The sequence below is a fragment of the Giraffa tippelskirchi genome, chromosome 1 (assembly GCF_054371585.1).
Source record: "Giraffa tippelskirchi isolate mGirTip1 chromosome 1, T2T-mGirTip1v1.2.pri, whole genome shotgun sequence".
NCBI lineage: Eukaryota > Metazoa > Chordata > Mammalia > Artiodactyla > Giraffidae > Giraffa > Giraffa tippelskirchi.
Window position 1 is genome coordinate 200,074,520 of NC_137275.1, and position 18,735 is coordinate 200,093,254.

At 36.4% G+C, this 18,735-nt stretch overlaps 2 protein-coding genes across 6 annotated transcripts in view; one reads left to right on the forward strand and one right to left on the reverse strand.

Moving 5' to 3' along the window:
- Window positions 1-18,735, forward strand: part of CENPP (centromere protein P) — a 229,806-nt gene that overhangs the window by 87,760 nt on the left and 123,311 nt on the right. The gene's annotated exons all lie outside the window — the stretch shown is intronic.
- On the reverse strand, window positions 4,281-15,758 carry OMD (osteomodulin). 3 transcript variants are annotated; one of them, XM_081524374.1, is made up of 3 exons: window positions 15,503-15,758; window positions 8,958-9,911; window positions 4,281-7,961 (listed from the first exon to the last, which is right to left on the reverse strand). In XM_081524374.1, the coding sequence occupies exons 2-3, from the start codon at window positions 9,895-9,897 to the stop codon at window positions 7,633-7,635; spliced, it is 1,269 nt and encodes a 422-aa protein (XP_081380500.1). In that variant the 5' UTR covers window positions 9,898-9,911; window positions 15,503-15,758; the 3' UTR covers window positions 4,281-7,632. The 3 variants fall into 3 exon arrangements, with proteins under 3 accessions (XP_081380500.1, XP_081380499.1, XP_081380498.1); XM_081524373.1 differs by lacking the exon at window positions 15,503-15,758 and having other exon boundaries at window positions 4,281-6,856; window positions 7,633-7,961; window positions 8,958-15,260; XM_081524372.1 differs by lacking the exon at window positions 15,503-15,758 and having other exon boundaries at window positions 8,958-15,260.

Here is an 18,735-nt window from a genome sequence, read left to right on the forward strand (position 1 = left end):
TTTAGAGATAGCCCTCTAATGTTGCATTTCTGAAGAATACTACTACTTACCTATTTTATTGACTATTTATTAGAGGTATAGTGATCTAAAATAACACACCTTTATTATCCCACAGTTTCTGTGGCTCAGGAGTCCAAGTATGGCTTTGCTTGTGCATGAGTGCCAAGTTGCTTCAGATGTATCTGACTCTTTGCGACCCTATGGACTGTAGCCCTCCAGGCTCCTCTGTCCATGGCTTTGCTTATATCTCATCTGCAATCAAGGTGTTGGCTAGGGCTGTAACCTCTTTTCAAGGGTCAAGAAAGGTAAAGGTGTATGAGCCCATGTGGTTGTTGGCCACAACTCCATTCAGAATGTGGGACTAAGGGCCTCAGTTTCTTGGTTGGTGTTGGTTGAAGGCCACCCTCAGTTATTTGCAATGTGGCCTCCACCATTGGGCAGCTCATATTATGGCATATTGCTTCTTCACAGCCAGAAAGGGAGATTAGTGTTCCAACAAGATGAGCAGTACAGTTTTTGTAGCAATCATGTACCTGTAATCATATATGCCATCTCTTTGTAGTATTTTGAGGGGAGATGACTGCACAAGAAAGATTCTAGAAATATCCAGAGTTACACCAAAAAATATGTATGTTCCCTCCCAGGGTTAGCCAAACTAAAGTTTGAGAGCACAGTTCCCAAGACCATCCTCATTTCTTATACCAACTGCAAGCTTGAGAGTTTCCCAAAACCACCCTTAAATTTGATAATTTGCTTAAAGAACGCATGGAACTCACTGAAAGCCATTATTTCATGGTTATGGTTTATCACAGAGAAAAGATACACATAAATATCACCCAAAGGAAGACAGGCAGTAGTCAGAGTCTGTATTGTTCTCAGGATGTCCTCATCAGTGCCCTCCCAGCATTGATGTATGACAGGGAATGTGGGTATTGCCAACCAGGAAAGTGCTACTGAACCTCATGGTTCAGCTTTTACTGGGGCTTCATTACTTAGGCATGATCAATTGAGTATTCCACATGATTGAACTCTGCCCCCAGTTTGACTGATACTACATGATCCATCCTAAACCATATGGTTGTTTTTCGCGCATGGCCAACCTAAGACTGTTGGGTTTGGCCTGTCCCATCCTAAAATCTGTTGTTGTTGTTGTTCAGTTGCTAAGTCTTGTCCAGCTCTTTGCAACCCCATGGACTACAGCACTCCAGGCTTCCCTGTTCTTCACTGTCTCCCAGAGTTTGCTCAAACTCATGTCCATTGAGTCAGTAATACTATCCAATCATCCCATCCTCTGTCGCTGCCTTCTCCTCCTGCCCTCAGTCTTTCCCAGCATCACGGTCTTTTCCAATGAGTCCTCTCTTCGAATCAGGTGGCCAAAGTATTGGAGCTTCAGCTTCAGCATCAGTCCTTTCAATGAATATTCAGAGTTGATTTCCTTTAGGATTGACTGGTTTTATCTCCTTGCTATCCATGGGACTATCAAGAGAATTGTTGCTGTTCAGTTGCTAAGTCATTTTGCGACCCCATGAACTGTAGTATACCAGGCTTCCCTGTTCTTCACTATCTCCCAGAGTTTTCTCAAATTCATGTCCATTAAGTATAACCCCCATTTTAAACAAAGATATAGATTAATTCCTAGAAGTTGAATAAAGCCCAGACTGCTCTTTGGAGTCAAATTCTTTACTATTCCATTTCCAGTATAAAATATGTTTCAAACTTAGGTTGTTTTCTACTCCAGAAAGAACTATTTAACTTTCGCTGCACGATAATAAAAGATAAATGCCGTCAAGGCTCAAGAGCGGGCATTTATCCAAAATTGAGAGGGTTATCTCTGTGGAGTTCTTTTTGTTAACCCTACTACATTATCCTTGGTATCTTTGTAGGGGTTTGTCTTTGAAGGTGTATCAGAATTTTACCATGTGTAATCATTGCTCCTTTAGTGTGGGAAAGACCTCTGACTTGTTTCTAACCAACATTTTGGGCTTTTTATGAGAAGTCTGTGATTTGAATCTCCATCTCAAATACCAGCTTATGCCTGAAGCCTAGTCATTTGGTCAAATGAAATAAACATGGGAACCCAAGTACTTTCTGGATTAGAAGGCTAAAACTTAAAGGGAGGGGAATTATGACTCAATATAAATAAGGGTTAATGTTTAAAATGGATCATATTTGTGATTTTAATTTTTCTGAGTAGTATACATAAGTCTCCATATAATAAGTTTGCAACATAAACATTCAATGACAGACATACCCAGAAATGCTGTGATATTTACTTGCTGGGCATAACAGGTTATATTTATTTAGGAAATTGGAACATAAAAGAAACTGGATTTTTAGCTGTTATGATTTAATTTTGTTTCCAGCTGCTGCTATTCTTCATTTCCAAGATTTAGAAAAGATGGATTTGGAATCAGGAAATTGGAGTTTTAGTTCTAGCTTTCCTTGGACTTCTTTGCTACAGTAAAAGTATACAGAAGAAACAGGTTTATTTTTTTCAGCTTTCATCCCATGGAATTGGTTAAGTGTGTTATGATATGCATATATCTGCATTTTGATTTAGTGTTTCCAACTTGAGGAATAAAGTAAAAAATGTGTAGTTTTCAAGTTATACTTAAACGCATGCTAAACATTCTCAACCAGTATATTGTAAGCAAATTTATTGAATATTCTTTATTTTTATTTCCTTTTTAATATGTTTGTTAAGCTTGGGTTCATGGTGTCATTTGAATTTATTCATTAGTGGGCACAAAGACAGTTCAACCTCAGAGCTAATGTAGCTAATATTTTGAAGCGTAATGAGAAAATTGATGAATTTTCATCTTTTTCTTTCCTGATAAATCAACTAGTTTTCTCTGTAACTCTGGTAGCAGGTAGAACTTTATTCTTCTGTTCTGCGGAAAGCATTGCTGGTTATTTGTTTTGTTTTCTTTTTACTGAGAACTACTTGGGGTATGAGTTCCTCTGGGCTTTTTTGAGTAATGTAAGATGGTTGTTCATCTGCCTTCCTCTGGGCCCTGCAGCTGGAGGACATTTTGTGATGTGTTTATATGTACTTGCCTTTAAAGGGAGAGCAGAGTTGGCCTCTTTGACCTCTTCTACCTAATAGACAGGAAGAGTTTCACCTTACTCTGGCCAGAGGAGCCAGGCAGCCAAATGCCTTGTGTAGGGTCCGGGAAACTCTGCTCCCCATCCTTGTAGGCTATCTAGAAGGGCTTTGGAAAGCTAAACCATCAAATAATGACTTGGAATATGTTTGTTGTGGGTATACGATTTAAGATCTCTCTTCTCTCTCCCTAACGAAACCTTTAGTAAATTCTCTCTTGTTTACTAATCTTTTGTACAAATAGAACCTTGGAAGGAACCTGAAAGATGCAAACTCCTTTCTAGAGGGTCCACTGAGGCATGTGAAGCACAGCTGTCGGCTCAGGGCCCATAGATCCAGTGGGAGGTTGGGCTGGACATGCTGTAATAATAGTTACTGCTTGTAGGATACCTGTAACTGGCATGCATGTGTGTACGTGCTCAGTTGCTCTTTGGGACTCCCCAGGCTGTAGCCTGCCAGCTTCCTCTGTCCATAGGATTGTCTCAGCAAGAATGCTGGAGTGGGTTGCCATTTCCTCCTCCAGGAGATCTTCTCTACCCAGGGATCAAACCCGCATCTCCTTCGTCTCCTACATTGCAGGCATTCTTTACTGCTGAGCCACAGGAAACCCTTGTAACTGGCATGTGCTTTGTTAAATGCTGTGGTATGTACACTATCTCTACTTGTCCTTATAACAGCCCTGTGAGAACCACCTTCCTTACAGAAATGCTGAAAGAGAGACTTCAAGAAGTAACTCACTCAGAGTCATCTTGCTTGATTACAAGAGTGAAGTCAGGCTTCTACCAAGGTGTATCTGATTTCAAATTCCATGTTACCATCAGGGTTTTTCTTCGCTAAGCCTGTTCTTACATGTATTTTCTTTTGTCAGTTTAAGAGGAGATAAAAATAGGTGCTCCAGAATTCTCAAAATTTGGAGTGTTTTAACTGTACAAGAAGCAAAATAACTAATTACCTCATCTTTATGTTAATCTCACCTTGGGACCTTATTTTCTTCACTCTTGCCAGTCAGTCACTACTCACACATCAAAGTACCACCTCTTCCTTGAAGCCTTCAGTTGCTTCACCACATCCTGGGCAGAAGTAAAGTTAATATGTTTGTGTTCATATCATTTTTCAGTTACTGCCACATTTTCTTTCTTTCTTTCTTCCTTTTGTTAGAATGAGTTATTACATCTTATTTTCTTTGTTAAATTTTTAAATAACAGCTTTATTGAAATAATTCACATCTCATACAACTCACTTTTTTATAGGGTGCAATTCAGTGGCTTTTGGTGTTTTCAAACTTGTACAGTCATCACTACAGTCAGTTTCAGAATATTTTCATCACCCCAAAAAGAAATTCTCTATCCATTATCAGTCACTGCCTAGTTCCCCTGTATTCTCCTGCTCCCCAACCCCAGGCAGCCAGTAATCTTTCTGTGTCTATAGTTTTGCCTGTTTTAGACATTTCATATAAATGGAATCATGCAATACGTGTTCTTCTGTGACTGACTTTTCACTAACTAGCATAATATTTTCATGGTTCATCTGTATTATAACACGTATCAACATCATTCCTTCTTTTGGCTGAATAATATTCCATTGTGTGGATAAAGCACATTTTGTTTATCCTTTAATCAGCTGAAGGACATTTGGGTAGTTTCTACTTTTTGGCTATAAATGGATAATGCTGCTATGAACATTTGTATACGTATTTTTGTGTGACCACATGTGTTCAGTTTTCTTAGGTATATATCTAGGAGTGGAATTGTTGGTTCATAGGTGACTAACTGAAGGACTGCCAGACTGCTTTCCAAAGCAGCTGTACATTTTGACTTCGTCACCAGTGGATTCCACTTTCTGTGTCTCCTCACTAATACTTATTGTTTGTCTACCTTTTTGATTACAGCCATCCAGTGAATGTAAACTGTCTGGTTGTAGTTTTTTTTAATTTGCATTTCCCTGACAGCACTCATTAAATTTTAAATAGCCTTCTCTTTCTCATCTCACAAAACATCTACAGTGTTTTCCATATGTTAGCTCATAATAAATGTTTACATTTATAACCCTATTTTTTAAAATGTCAGTGAAGGGGGAGATAGTCCTTAAAGTTTTTTACCTCTTTTGAAAATGTGCTGTATCCACATCACTAACATTTTACTCTTTACCGTCACAGCTGTTGTCTTACAGTGTCACAGATGCACATATCTATTCTGTTTGACCTCTCATTGCCAAGCCCTGCATGCCAAATGACTTGATAAATGCTTATTAAGTGAATGAATGGAGTATTGTTCATATTCATTCTGGACTGTTGAGCTAGCCCCTAGGACACATGGGTAGTCTGTTTCTGCTAAATGTTAATAACCTGCTCAAAGATATAAATGAGCATTAGAGGCTTCGTTTTAAACTGTCATATCCAGAAAGTTAGACTCATCGATAGAAGACTGCTTCTAAAATATTGTTCTAATTGTCTGGTCTTTTTGAATACTGTTTAAAAAAAAATTTTTTTTTGAGACGTTTCCTGTATAGGCAGTCCCAGATTTGTGTTTATTCTTTACCTGAGGAATTCTATAAAATACCAACCTGGTAAATCAAGAAAGTTCATCATAGAAGTTATACTTCATTATAAGGCATGCTTAAAATGCTTCAAAATGATATGTGATTATTAAGGTTTTAAAGAAGATATCAAAACCTGTCATTCAAATTTCAGAGGAACTCTATTCAACTTTAGCCCTATGTAGATAAAATTGGCTGATATACATATATGTTTCTAATATATTGTGCTAGGAAAATAGAATTGTTTAATGATGCTGATATACTTTCTTGTGCTAGCATTAACTTAATCTTGTGAATAGAGCAAATTGTTAGCAAATTTTTATGTAACTAAAACCTTTCTCTAGTGAATTTATTATAAAAATATTTATCCCAATTAAAATGAAACCTAGGAAAGGTTGTGTTGTATAATAGCTGAAATTTGCTAAAATACAAATTGTGGTGTTTTTCTGGCATCCAAATGGACGTCCCAAGTGGTGCTAGTGGTAAAGAACCGATCTGCCGATGTGGGAGACAGAAGAGATGCAGGTTCTATCCCTAGGTCAGGAAGATCCCATAGAAGAGGGCATGGCAGCCCACTCCAGTATTCTTGCCTGGAGAATCTCTGTGGACAGAGGAGCCTGACAGGCTGCAGTCCACGGGGTTGCAAAGAATCGGACACGGCTGAAGCATCTTAGCATGCACACATGCAGACATCCAAATACAAGGTTTAAGATTTTGTTGCTTTGGTGCTCTGAGAGAAGACTGGTTGATTTCAAAGACACATGTATCCCATTGTTCACTGCAGCACTGTTTACAATAGCTAGAACATGGAAGCAACCTAGATATCCATCGACAGATGAATGGATAAAGAAGTTGTGGTATATATACACAATGGAATGTTACTCAGCCATAAAAAGGAATACCTTTGAGTCAGTTCTAATGAGGCGAATGAACCTAGAACCTATTATACAGAATGAAGTAAGTCAGAAAGAGAAAGATAAATATCGTATTCTAATGCATATATATGGAATCTAGAAAAATGGTACTGAAGAATTTATTCACAGAGAAGCAATGAGAAACAGACATAGAGAATAGATTTGTGGACATAGGGAGAGGGGAAGAGAGAGTGAGATGTATGGAAAGAGTTACATGGAAACTTACATTACTATGTGTAAAATAGACGGCCAACGGGAATTTGCTGTGTGGTTCAGGAAACTCAAACGGGGTCTCTATGTCAACCTGGAGGGGTGGGATGGGGAGGGAGATGGGAAGGGGGTTCAGGAGGGAGAGGATATACGTATACCTATGGCTGATTCATGTTGAGGTTTGACAGAAAACAACAAAATTCTGTAAAGCAATTATCCTTCAATAAAAAAAAAATAAATTTAAAACAAACAAACAACAAAAAAGTAAGACTAGTTGATTTCATAAATTTGTATGCCTTGGATCCTTAGTTAGGATAACTTCTTTTGGAAATCAAAACTATCATTCTGTGCTCTAAGTGGTAGGACCAGGGTGGGTGGCTGTCATGGTGATGATAGCCAAATAAAAGTATGAAAGCTTTTCTGGAGATTAGATCAAAGAAAAGTCTATTCCTTAAATGAGTTGCTGCCTATTACATTAATATAACCTCTTGGCATTTAAAAACTATACTCATAGTGATTTAAAGTGCATGGTTTACAATTATTAGCTTCTAATGCTACTTCTTTTATCATTTTTAGAAAAATTACTGTTAATATAAATGAGCATACTTGTTTTTTTTTCTCAACATGATAATTTTATGTTCAAAGTGTAGTTTTTGATCCCACATGTCATTCTGATTTATATTTCTACAAGACTTGTATCATTTTGAGTAAGTTCTAATCCTATATAATAATGCAGATGTTATCAACAACCTAAATTCAGTCTGATCTTAGTATACTAAGTACTCAATTCTAACTATATTACTATGAGCTATGCACATTTAGCGAAATTTATATTGAATAATAAGATCTTATGAAGTTATAAATGTATACCTATATAGTTTCTTGCCATTCTTGACTTCCATAATAGTGAGCATCAGTGTTTTCTTCTGTTCCTTCTTCTTCTGGGCCTTCAGGATGATCATCATGATCTTCACTATCACCATCATCTTGAAATCTCCTGAAAACTTGGGTCTTCAGTTGTATCGTTTGACCATTAGTGCTTTGTTGTTCACCATAATAAATAGTGTGTATATGAGGGAAGCAGAGGAAAATGTATGAGCTTATTGGTGCTTTCAGCTTATTTTGATCTATGCGAATATATGTTAAATGGTGGTAATGTAGTGGATCAACTGATGGACACATCACTGTGACATTGATATCTGAAAAATACAAATTAAAAATTAATCCTTCTATATTATATCCATAATACTATAATGGATTTTATTAAAGTATTTATTAGGTTTAATTATTTTTATAGTAATCAAATAATAAAATGAAGAAAATGAAATTCTAAATGAATTTTATATTATCAAAATAAATGATGGCTTCATTGGCTATTAAGTAATTATTTAATTATTAAATAAATTATTTAAGTAATAAATTCTTAGCAGAAACAATCTCAGAGAAAAAAAGTGAAAATCACATATAGTTCTACTATTCAGGATCTCATATTTCTTTGTATACTCGATAGTATTTCATATTTTTTCATGTATGTTATAGTACATATTCTCAAAGTTCAAAGTGATAACATTTACTAGAAAAGACTATAAACCTTGAAGTACAAATTTCTCTGGGGCCCATTTCTGCCATTTCCCGAGCCAACTTCAAAGCAACCATTTGTAATTTGTAACACTGTGTAAAGCATAGGTTTTTAAAGATCTGTTCTTTAAAAGAACAAAATAAGATTTTTTTGTCTTTAAAAGACAATAGTGGACTTCCCTGGTGGTCCAGTGGTTAAGAATCTGCCTGCCAGTGCTGGGAACACAGGCTCGATCCCTGGTCTGGGAAGATTCCACAACTAAGCCCCTGCACCACAACTACTGAACCCACACTCTAAAGCCTGTGTGCTGCAACTAGAGAGTAGCTCCCGTTTGCAGCATCGAAGACCCAGTACAGCTATAAATAAATAGGTAAATAAAATAGATAACCAACAAGGACCTACTGTCTAAAACAGAGAACATTGCTCAATATTTGATAGTAACCTAAATGAGAAAAGAATTGAAAAAAATGGTTATTTGTATATGTATAACTGAATTACTTTGCTATACACCTGACCCTAACACAACATTGTTATTCAACTGTGCTCCAATATAATATAAAAATTATAAATAAATAAATAGTAAAACACAGACACACACAAATGAAATTTTACATACTTTCAATTTCATTATTTTCTAGGTATAGGTGTTGTAAATTTCTTGGAATATAGAATGCTTGCTTCAGTTTGTTGTGTCCAACATTGAGCTCTATAAGGTTGGTAAGATTAAAAATATTATATGGAATGTCTTGTAGTTTGTTGTGTGATATTCTTAGAGCGTGAAGTTTTGGAAGTTCGTTGAAGTAGTTTTCTGGTATAGAAGATATTGAATTATTTTCTAAAGACAGATACATAAGTGAAGAAGGCAAACCGGGAGGCATTGACTCTAATCTATTATTACATAGGTTGAGCTGCATTAATTTTTCCATTTTGGCAAGTACTTTTTCTTGTAACACAGAATCATCAATTTGATTAAAACAGAGATCAAGCATGGTCAAGTTTACAAGCCCATTCACAGCATTTGTCTGCAGTCTGGAGATTTCATTGTAACCTAGAAAAATCCTTTCCAAAGACTTAGGAAGAGGAAATGGAAAGTCTTCTAAATTGTTATGCTGTAGGTGAAGCTGTAGTAGATTTGACAATTTAGCAAACACACCATGATCAATCTTTTGAGATTTAATTTTGTTGTGGCTGAGGTTGATTTCTTTAAGATGAGTGGCATTGATAAATGAATCTGCAGTCACAGCCTCAATTTCATTGAACTGAAGATAGACTTGCTGAATGTGCGCTGGAATATTTGGGATAGTCTTTAATTTGCGATTATCACAGTACATTGATGATGGAAAGTTAGGTGGACAGAAGCATTCACTGGCACAACCTAAATTATGCTGATGAAATGGAACTTCATAGTTTATATTTTGTTGAAATTGGAATTCTGTTTGGTAGACATCATCTGGTTCTTGGTCATAATCTTCATCCCATTGATAACTTTCATATTGGCAATATACTTTGACTCCAAGAAAGAAGAAAAGGACACATACTGGACTTGAAAAGCCCATGTTCCTTTTTTGTCCTATTACAAGGCAAAAGGAAATATATGGTGGAAAAAGTGAGTGAAACATGTAACAATTCTTATATAAATTGACAGTTATATAAAATGCACAATATCTATGTCTGATTTGAAATACATAAAAGCATGTCCAGAATTAATGGCTGCTGCTCAGAACAAAATTAATGTTCAAGGTGATATTTTTTTAAAAAGCCTCATACTGCATTGAACCAGACTAAGTAATCATCTTTTAAGAGAATCTCGATTTGTCTTGCTTCCTAGACTATAGATTCACAATGATAGCATGACATCTTTCCACCCCAAAGCTGAGTGCTCTTTCCATATGGATGTTAGATGTTCTCACTGTTTGGCCCCTTCGTTGATGTTCACTACCTATGAGAAGAGAGACCCTATGTTTTAGTTACTTAGGAGAGTATTAATACTGACCAAAATTTGCCCACTGTAACTTTTGTTTGCTGATGTTCTTTTCTGTTCTTTGGAAGAACGTAGAACACTCCATTTTATGTGAAAGCTTGAGATATTAAAAATAAGTATCATGTTTCCTCTTAGTGTTTTCTGTCCAAGTCTGATTGTCACTTCAAATTTTCCCTGTGAAACAGTTTCCAGAATCCAATTATTGTCTCTGACTCTACTTGGATAACTGCATCAAATCCTAAATATACACAATATTTACATTCTACAAAGTTTTGGTTTCTAATTGGTTATTCTATCTATTTTTCCTAATTACCCTCCTAGCTTTTTTCTTTCCACTATTTTTTTTTTTTGAGTTAATTTCTAGATACACGGGCATTAAAAACACACTCTCCTAATTTCCTAGGAGTTTAGGTCTAGTGGAGAGTTGGACATGCTATACAGTGAATAGGAGGGTATGTGTGGGGTAGGATTGTAAGGGAGGGAGTGCTCAGCTTGCGAAAGAGAGACAAATGACAACAGTCATGCTGAAACTTGAAGCTGTAGTGAATGATGGGATATGTGTGCTGGATGAGGAGCCTGAAAACCTTCATTTCAGTCCTATCACTTATGACGGTCAAGTCACTTATATCTGCCTCTTGGCCTCATCAGTAAGATAAGAACTATAATCACTTGCCTGCTTATCTCACTTGGTAGTTGTTATTGTCATAAATGCATATGAGGTATGCATGTTAAAGTATTTTGCAAATTAGAAAGTGATCCAGATGGAATAAGTATGTTATTTAAGAAAAGTTTAAAAAAATCATAGCTCTTTTATTCTAGGGCCATTTTTCTCTACCCTTCTCTTCCAGGATTTCATGAGAGGATTAGTATGCTAATAGAGAGAATTAATATCCTAATACATCATTGTAGGTAATGAAACAGCTTATCTCCTGTTCATCTAGAATGGTATTATTTTTCATCACTGGATAAATGAAAAAATAGTTACTTAAATCATTTTCTCTGACAGAAGCCTCCTTGAGAAAGGCTGCCCTAGATCCTAACAACTTAGTTTCTTAGTCTTTTTTCTTTTCTTGTCAGAAGCTGAATAGTACAGAATGTAAATATTTCTCTAGTCTCCCAGATGCCGCTAGTAATAAAGAACCCGCCTGCAAATGCAGATGCAAGAGACTCAGGCTTGATCCCTAAGTTGGGAAGATCCGCTGGAAGAGGGCATATCAACCCACTCCAGTATTCTTGCGTGGAGAATTCTGTGGACAGAAGAGCCTGGCAGGCTACAGTCCATAGTCACAAAGAGTCAGACACAACTGAAGCGACTGAGCATGCCATTATGCACCCACATGAAGGGCCTTGTCATTACAGGTTCTGCAAGTCCTTTGCATGCTGACTGCTATCTCCTTTCTTTATAACTTACTTCATGTAGTAACTCTAGCTGCAACAATTTTCACTTTCAGTGGGACCTAAAAATTATTGATCCTACTGTTTTTCACTGCTCCTCATTCATACCTCTCAGTATACTCAGGTCCTACCAACTTAGATCCCATAGTGCACCATGGCCATCACTGCACATGCCCTCAATTTGCTGGCCCCTTGAATCTTCGTAGTCCAACCCTGGTTACTCCAGTTCTCCATCCTCCCATAGCTTGACTTAAGCAGCTGACAGCATGAGAGAAAATAGGACAGTGCCAACGGGCTCACTTTAAAGTCATGACCATTCAAGTGCTGCCCATTGTGACATCTCGTTAGCCCATTCCTTTTCCCTTTCTCCTACACAAGCCTCTAAAACCTCACCATTGGTTTTTCCTTTTTCACTCAGAAACTATAATAGATAATCATTTACTCTAATATATTGTCTTGTATTTAATCCTATCCCTTCCTACAGAAAATGCCAAAACAGTAATGATTTGATCTTTTTAAACAATTTTGACTTTGAAATTTGTAGTTTCCTTTTGATAATCAGTTAGACTACATCTGATGTTCCTTCTTATCCATTTGATCCATGTAGGACATGGCATTTAAATTAGACTTTGGAGGAATATGAGGGTTCTCACAGAGGGAAATAAAGAAGAAGATTTGCAGATAAAAGAAAGGAGCAAAAAACATGTAAAGCAACAAAGGATGAGCTGTTTGGGAAGTTGTGGTTAACGGTTGAAATAGCAAAATAAGATTGTACAGCTGATCTGGCCCAGAACCTTGAGGCCTAAATTGTGATCTCAGAAATTTGCACATTGGGAATGAACACCTAGTTTAATTCATTAATATAGTTGAGCCATGGTCTTCACACTGCAGTGTTCATGCATCAAGTAAGAGTCCTGGGAGGGGAAGTGAAAGTATGGTCTCATCCCAAAAGGCAGTGTTCAATGCTGGCTGATCCAGACTGTGAAGCTCCCAGTGGGTATGATTAAGAGTGCTTTTTCACCTGCTAGAATTAGTGACCGTGTACTAGATAATTGTGTGTTGACATTATTAGCAAAGCACCTTACAAACTTTACTAGTGATTTATTTAGTTTGATTTGGTTACTCGATGATTGTCTTGAATTTTAGGGGGGAGGCACTGTGATCAGTGGGGAACACAGAATGAGGAAGACATGAAGACATGGGCTCCTTCTATAAAGAGCATACAATTTAGTGGACAAGAGAGACACAGTGAACCTATTCTCAGACAGATGGAAATATGGCTTGCAGCAGAGATATCAGTGCTGTGGAAGCCAGTGGCTTAACCCTGGAAGAGTGAGACAGGGAAATCTTCGTAGACATCATTTGGCCAAGATTGGGCTTCCCTGGTAGCACAGAGGGTAAAGCATCTGTCTGCAATGCAGGAGACCCAGGTTGGATTCCTGGGTCGGGAAGATCCCCTGGAGAAGGAAATGGCAACCCACTCCAGTACCCTTGCCTGGAAAATCCCATGGATGGAGAAGCCTGGTAGGCTACAGTCCATGGGGTCACAAAGAGTCGGACACGACTGAGCGATTCCACTTGGGGAGATTAGCAGGAATGGATAATAGAACATTTTATACATATTACTCTCTGGTTGATAATATTTTACATGTTAAATTTGTAGTATTTTATATACTCGTTATATCAGTACTATAGCATATCAACTTTTAAAAAGGTACTTATCATACTTAATTTAAAGTACTGTTTCATGGAGTTGAGATGAAAGTAGAAGCAGAGAAGCAGAAACATGCAACAATGCAGGATCAGGCCATGTAGAGGGTCTCAGAGGTTGACTGTTACACAGCTGAACTTGAAAAACAGCACTACTCATCAGAGCTCTGAATTTTACCCTTGTGTTAAGTACATCAGTAATTATCAATTAATAACCTTATATTTGAGAATTAAAGTTGTGACTATTCAACAGTTACAAGAAATCTGGGGGGAAAAAGGAGACCTGGATGATACTTTTTAGTTCAGCCTTTACTTTTGACTTGGAATCCAGACCTGAAGATGGGGGCCTTTCTGAAAATAAAGAGATTCTTAGTATTATCTGCTTTTGCTCTTTTTGGCCAACTAAGAAGAAAGGTCTTTCCCTGAAGACAGTTTCTCTTCTGAATCTGAGCTCATCCATTGAGCCCTCATTCATTGAAGACCTTGGCTCTATAGCTCAACTCTGTCCCACTCCCTTTTGACTTGCTGCAGTTTTCTATTCAGAAATCTATTTCATCTTCATGGATATAGCCATTATTTTCTATTCCTCTTACTACTCAACTTCACCCCTGATCATTTTACTTGTTACAGTGATCTTGTTTCTTTTCATCCAAATTTTTCATTCAGCTAATTGTTTACCAGTCATTTGCTAAGCATATTGTTATTACTTCTACCTTTTTCTGTTCAGCAATTTATGCCATGTTTCCTATAGGATAAGTCATAGTGAAACATTATAACTCACTGTCAATCGTCTCATTTCCCAGCTTCTAATTTTTGATAGGCTGTAGTACAGTGAACATTGTGGAAGTGCTCAAAAATTTGCTGAATAAATGATTGATTGATTAATTATACATTATATCTTGTTGGTGATGTTTATTGCTACTAATGTTGATTGTTTCTAGGCATTTATTTCACTGCAGTGATTTCTCTAAAAGAACATAGTCACAGAGAACATGGCTGTTTTCTTTTCTATTAAATATCTCTGTCACAATATACTATATTCACTTTTATATTACCTTGTTTGGTAGAAAAATAACAAATGTGAAAAAGAAAGTTTAAAGCAAAGTGAAACATGTTACCAGGCTGTTAGTGTGTATTTTTCATATTATAGCTAAAAAAGTTTCTATGTCATAGCATTTCTCCTACCTGGAAAAAAGTACTCGTGCTTTCATCAAGAAAGTTCTAATTTAAATTACTAATCGAGATGGAATTTTGTTCTGGAAAGTTTAAAGTAATTTGAAAGCTTCATAGCATTTAATTATTTTAAACATTTAATTGTCTCATTGGTATGCCATAGAAGCTAGAGTGTAATAATAGACCAACTAGTAGTATATAATTCAGAATTTTTTCCAAAGCAGTTCTAAATTTAAGTCTGTAAAATTAAAGTTGTATACATCAGTATCACACCCAAGGCCTAAAGAAGTAAGACTCTTTTGCTATTAAAAATATGAAAGTCTCAAGATTATTTTTAGCCATGATACATTTGAATCTTAGTTAACTGAAACCCAAGAAACTAGATCCTTTACAGCTACAGTACTTATATTTTCACTTTGAGGAAAAGGCAAACGCATTGTGATATTTGGTTAATAGAGAAATTTTGAGAAAATGTCCAGTGAAATTTATACAAATACCCATTTCTTCACAATCAGAATCTCTAGCATTGCTCAGATGTATGACTCAAAGGTGTTTGCTGATTTTTTGTCAGCAACTTTTTTGTCAAAGTTGAGAAAGAGAGAGAAAGAGCAACAGAAAATTATTGTATTAACCTGAAAATCTTTCATTCAAAATAAAAAACAAAAATCTAAATAAAGATTATTTATTGGGTAAATCTTAAGTTAGAAAATTAAATTTCCTGCATTACTTCTTTCTCTGAATATTTTGGCTAATCAAAATTTAATGTAATTTTTACCAGATATTGCTTACCAAAATTATGCATTTATGGTGGCTACAATCTATTTTAATGTTAAATCAAATATACTTTATTTTTAACAGCAGGAATATTTTTTAAAAAATTGAAAATTATTTTATCATCATACCTGTTGAATTTGCTTTAGTTTTCAGGGGCTGATGAATTTGCAAATCCTGTGAATGAATCAGAAATTCCTGAATTCTTAAACTGAGTCTCTTAAAAATCCACAGTAACTGTTGTGTTCAGGCAGGGCTGTCCCTTGAATTGCTATAGCAATTTAAGCAAATATAATCTGCTTGGAAAATGTTTGGGTTGAATTAAAATTATGTATTTCTTTTCATTATCTGAAACTTTGTGGACTCTTAATTTAAATGCTTGTGTTCTTGGTCAGATTTATGTGGCTTACTTCTTTCTTTCCCCCTTAATTTTGGTTTGAGGAATGGCAAGAATTTCCTCTAATATGAAAGGCAAACAGAACTAAATGAAACAGCATGTACTGATTACTGTTTTTATTTTCATTTTCATGCCAAAGAATTCTTCAAATTAAGGTTCACAGTAACATGGAGTTCAGTGTCTTGGCATTTTAAGGTGGAACTCAGAGTCGTCTTGAGACTTCGGTTGTCTGATACCTTGTGTTCTCACCAGTGCTTTCCTTTATTAAGACAGGGAATCAGGGTTAGAAATATACAGCATTTCACTTCTAGTTTATTTTAAAAATGAAATAGATTGTCATTTGTGACACAGATTAGATATTTTGCTTTTCCATAAAAAGAAATTATACCTTCTTTTCTATCAGCTTTCTCACTTTCCTTCCAAATATATCCACTAGCATACCTTCTAATAAAATATTTGAAATAGAATTATTCTCTTTGTTATGAAATTTACTCAGAAGATATATCTCTGATTTGTCTATTTTTAGTAGTACAAAAAATAATTTTATAATACTAAATAGGATGGAATTACGAACTTCTGCTGACCAACCATTTTTGCCTTTATTTTACAGATGTAGGAAACTTACAAATTTCACCTACAGTCTCTCCTGAAGAGTAGCAGTTAGCTACTTAAATGCTATATTTTTATACTAATGTTTTCATATTTTAAACAGAGAGTTAACTTGTATCTCTTGGCAGTGAATTTTGAGTTCATTCTTTTGGGAGATTCTTTCAAGCTTGTACAAACTAATAAGGTAAAGTGATTCTTGAAATTTGCTTTTGTTTCCTCAAAATAATATTTTCCATTAAGTTTTTACAAATAACTTGCAAGGTTTATTTTGTTATACTTCAGACTTTTACAAAGTGTATGGTGTGTCAGGAGATGTTTTGGCAATATTATAAAAATCTTATCTATTATTTGAGACACTGGTATGTAAAACGTGGCAAATCATATTTGGGCCAAGATTTCATCCCGTTACTGATCTTTTCCATATGTTTCCTGTTAGTGTTTGTTCTTAAATCTCAGGCTTCCACACTAAGGAAGAGAGAGCAAATCTGTGTACTTTATCCAAAAATTATTCTATATGCCCTGATAGTTCTTTTGGAAGATTAATTTAAAACTAACAGCTTAATTTTTCTTTAATTCTTCATTTAATTCTGAGGTTTGAGCTTGTGATAGTGATTATGTTGTTCATTTTCTTAACAAATGTGAAAATATTTATCAATAAATAGCTAGAACACTCAGAATTAAAAGTAGTATCTAGGAAATTTAAATAAGCTTGATGTCATCGAGTTTTAGTTTGGTAGGGGATGGGAGAGTTGGTTTGAGTCAGACCTTAGAGGAAAAATAGAAGCTGCAAGTAATTATGATAGTTCACTGTTTCAGATGGTGTTTATTTTATTTTATTTTTAAATTAATTAATTTATTTTGGCCATGCTGTGCAGCTTGCAGGATCATAGTTCCTCTACCAAGGACTGAACCCTTACCCTCAGCAGTGAAAACACAGAGTCCTAACCACTGGACTGCCAGGGAATTCCCTCAGTTGGTGGTTATAATTGTAGCAATTAGGGAGAAAAGTCAGTTGAATTGGTGAAAATCTAAATTACATTCTACGATTATAATTTGATAGAAGTAGATTGAATATCTCAGTTCAGTCCAGTTCAGTTCAGTCGCTTAGTCGTGTCCGACTTTGCGACCCCATGAACCGCAGCATGCCAGGCCTCTCTGTCCATCACCAACTCCCGAAGTCTACCCAAACCCATGTCCATCGAGTCGGTGATGCCATCCAACCATCTCATCCTCTGTCGTCCCCTTCTCCTCCCGCCCCCAATCCTACCCAGCATCAGGGTCTTTTCCAATGAGTCAACCCTTCACATGAGGTGGCCAAAGTATTGGAGTTTCAGCTTCAACATCAGACCTTCCAATGAACACCCAGGATTGAACTCTTTTAGGATAGATTGATTGGATCTCCTTGCAGTCCAAGGGACTCTCAAGAGTCTTCTCCAGCACCACAGTTCAAAAGCATCAATTCTTCGGCGCTCAGCTTTCTTCACCGTCCAACTCTTACATCCATACATGACCACTGGAAAAACCATAGCCTTGACTAGACAGACATTTGTTGGCAAAGTAATTAGTCTCTGCTTTTAAATATGCTATCTAGGTTTGCCATAACCTTCCTTCCAAGGAGTAAGCGTCTTTTAGTTTCATGGCTGCAGTCACCATCAGCAGTGATTCTGGAGCTCAAAAAAATAAAGTCTGACACTGTTTCCATTGTTTCCCCATCTATTTCCCATGGAGTGATGGGACCAGATGCCATGATCTTAGTTTTCTGAACGTTGAGCTTTAAGCCAACCTTTTCACTCTCCTCCTTCACCTTCATCAAGAGGCTCTTTAGTTCTTTTTCGCTCTCTGCCATAAAGGTGGTGTCATCTGCATATCTGAGGTTATTGATATTTCTCCTGGCAATCTTGATTCCAGCTTGTGTTTCTTCCAGCCCAGCATTTCTCACGATGTACTCTGCATATAAGTTAAATAAGCAGGGTGACAATATGCAGCCTTGACGTACTCCTGTTCCTATTTGGAACCAGTCTGTTGTTCCATGTCCAGTTCTAACTGTTGCTTCCTGACCTGCATACAGGTTTCTCAAGAGACAGGTCAGATAGTCTGGTATTCCCATCTCTTTCAGAATTTTCCACAGTTTATTGTGATCACACAGTCAAAGGCTTTGGCATAGTCAATAAAGCAGAAATAGATGTTTTTCTGGAACTCTCTTGCTTTTTCGATGATCCAGTGGATATTGGCAATTTGATCTCTGGTTCCTCTGCCTTTTCTAAAACCAGCTTGAACATTGAATATCTCAGAGCCAAATAATTAGTGCTGGCTAGGAAAGGTCTGACTGAGACCCGGTAATTATGGTAATAAACCATA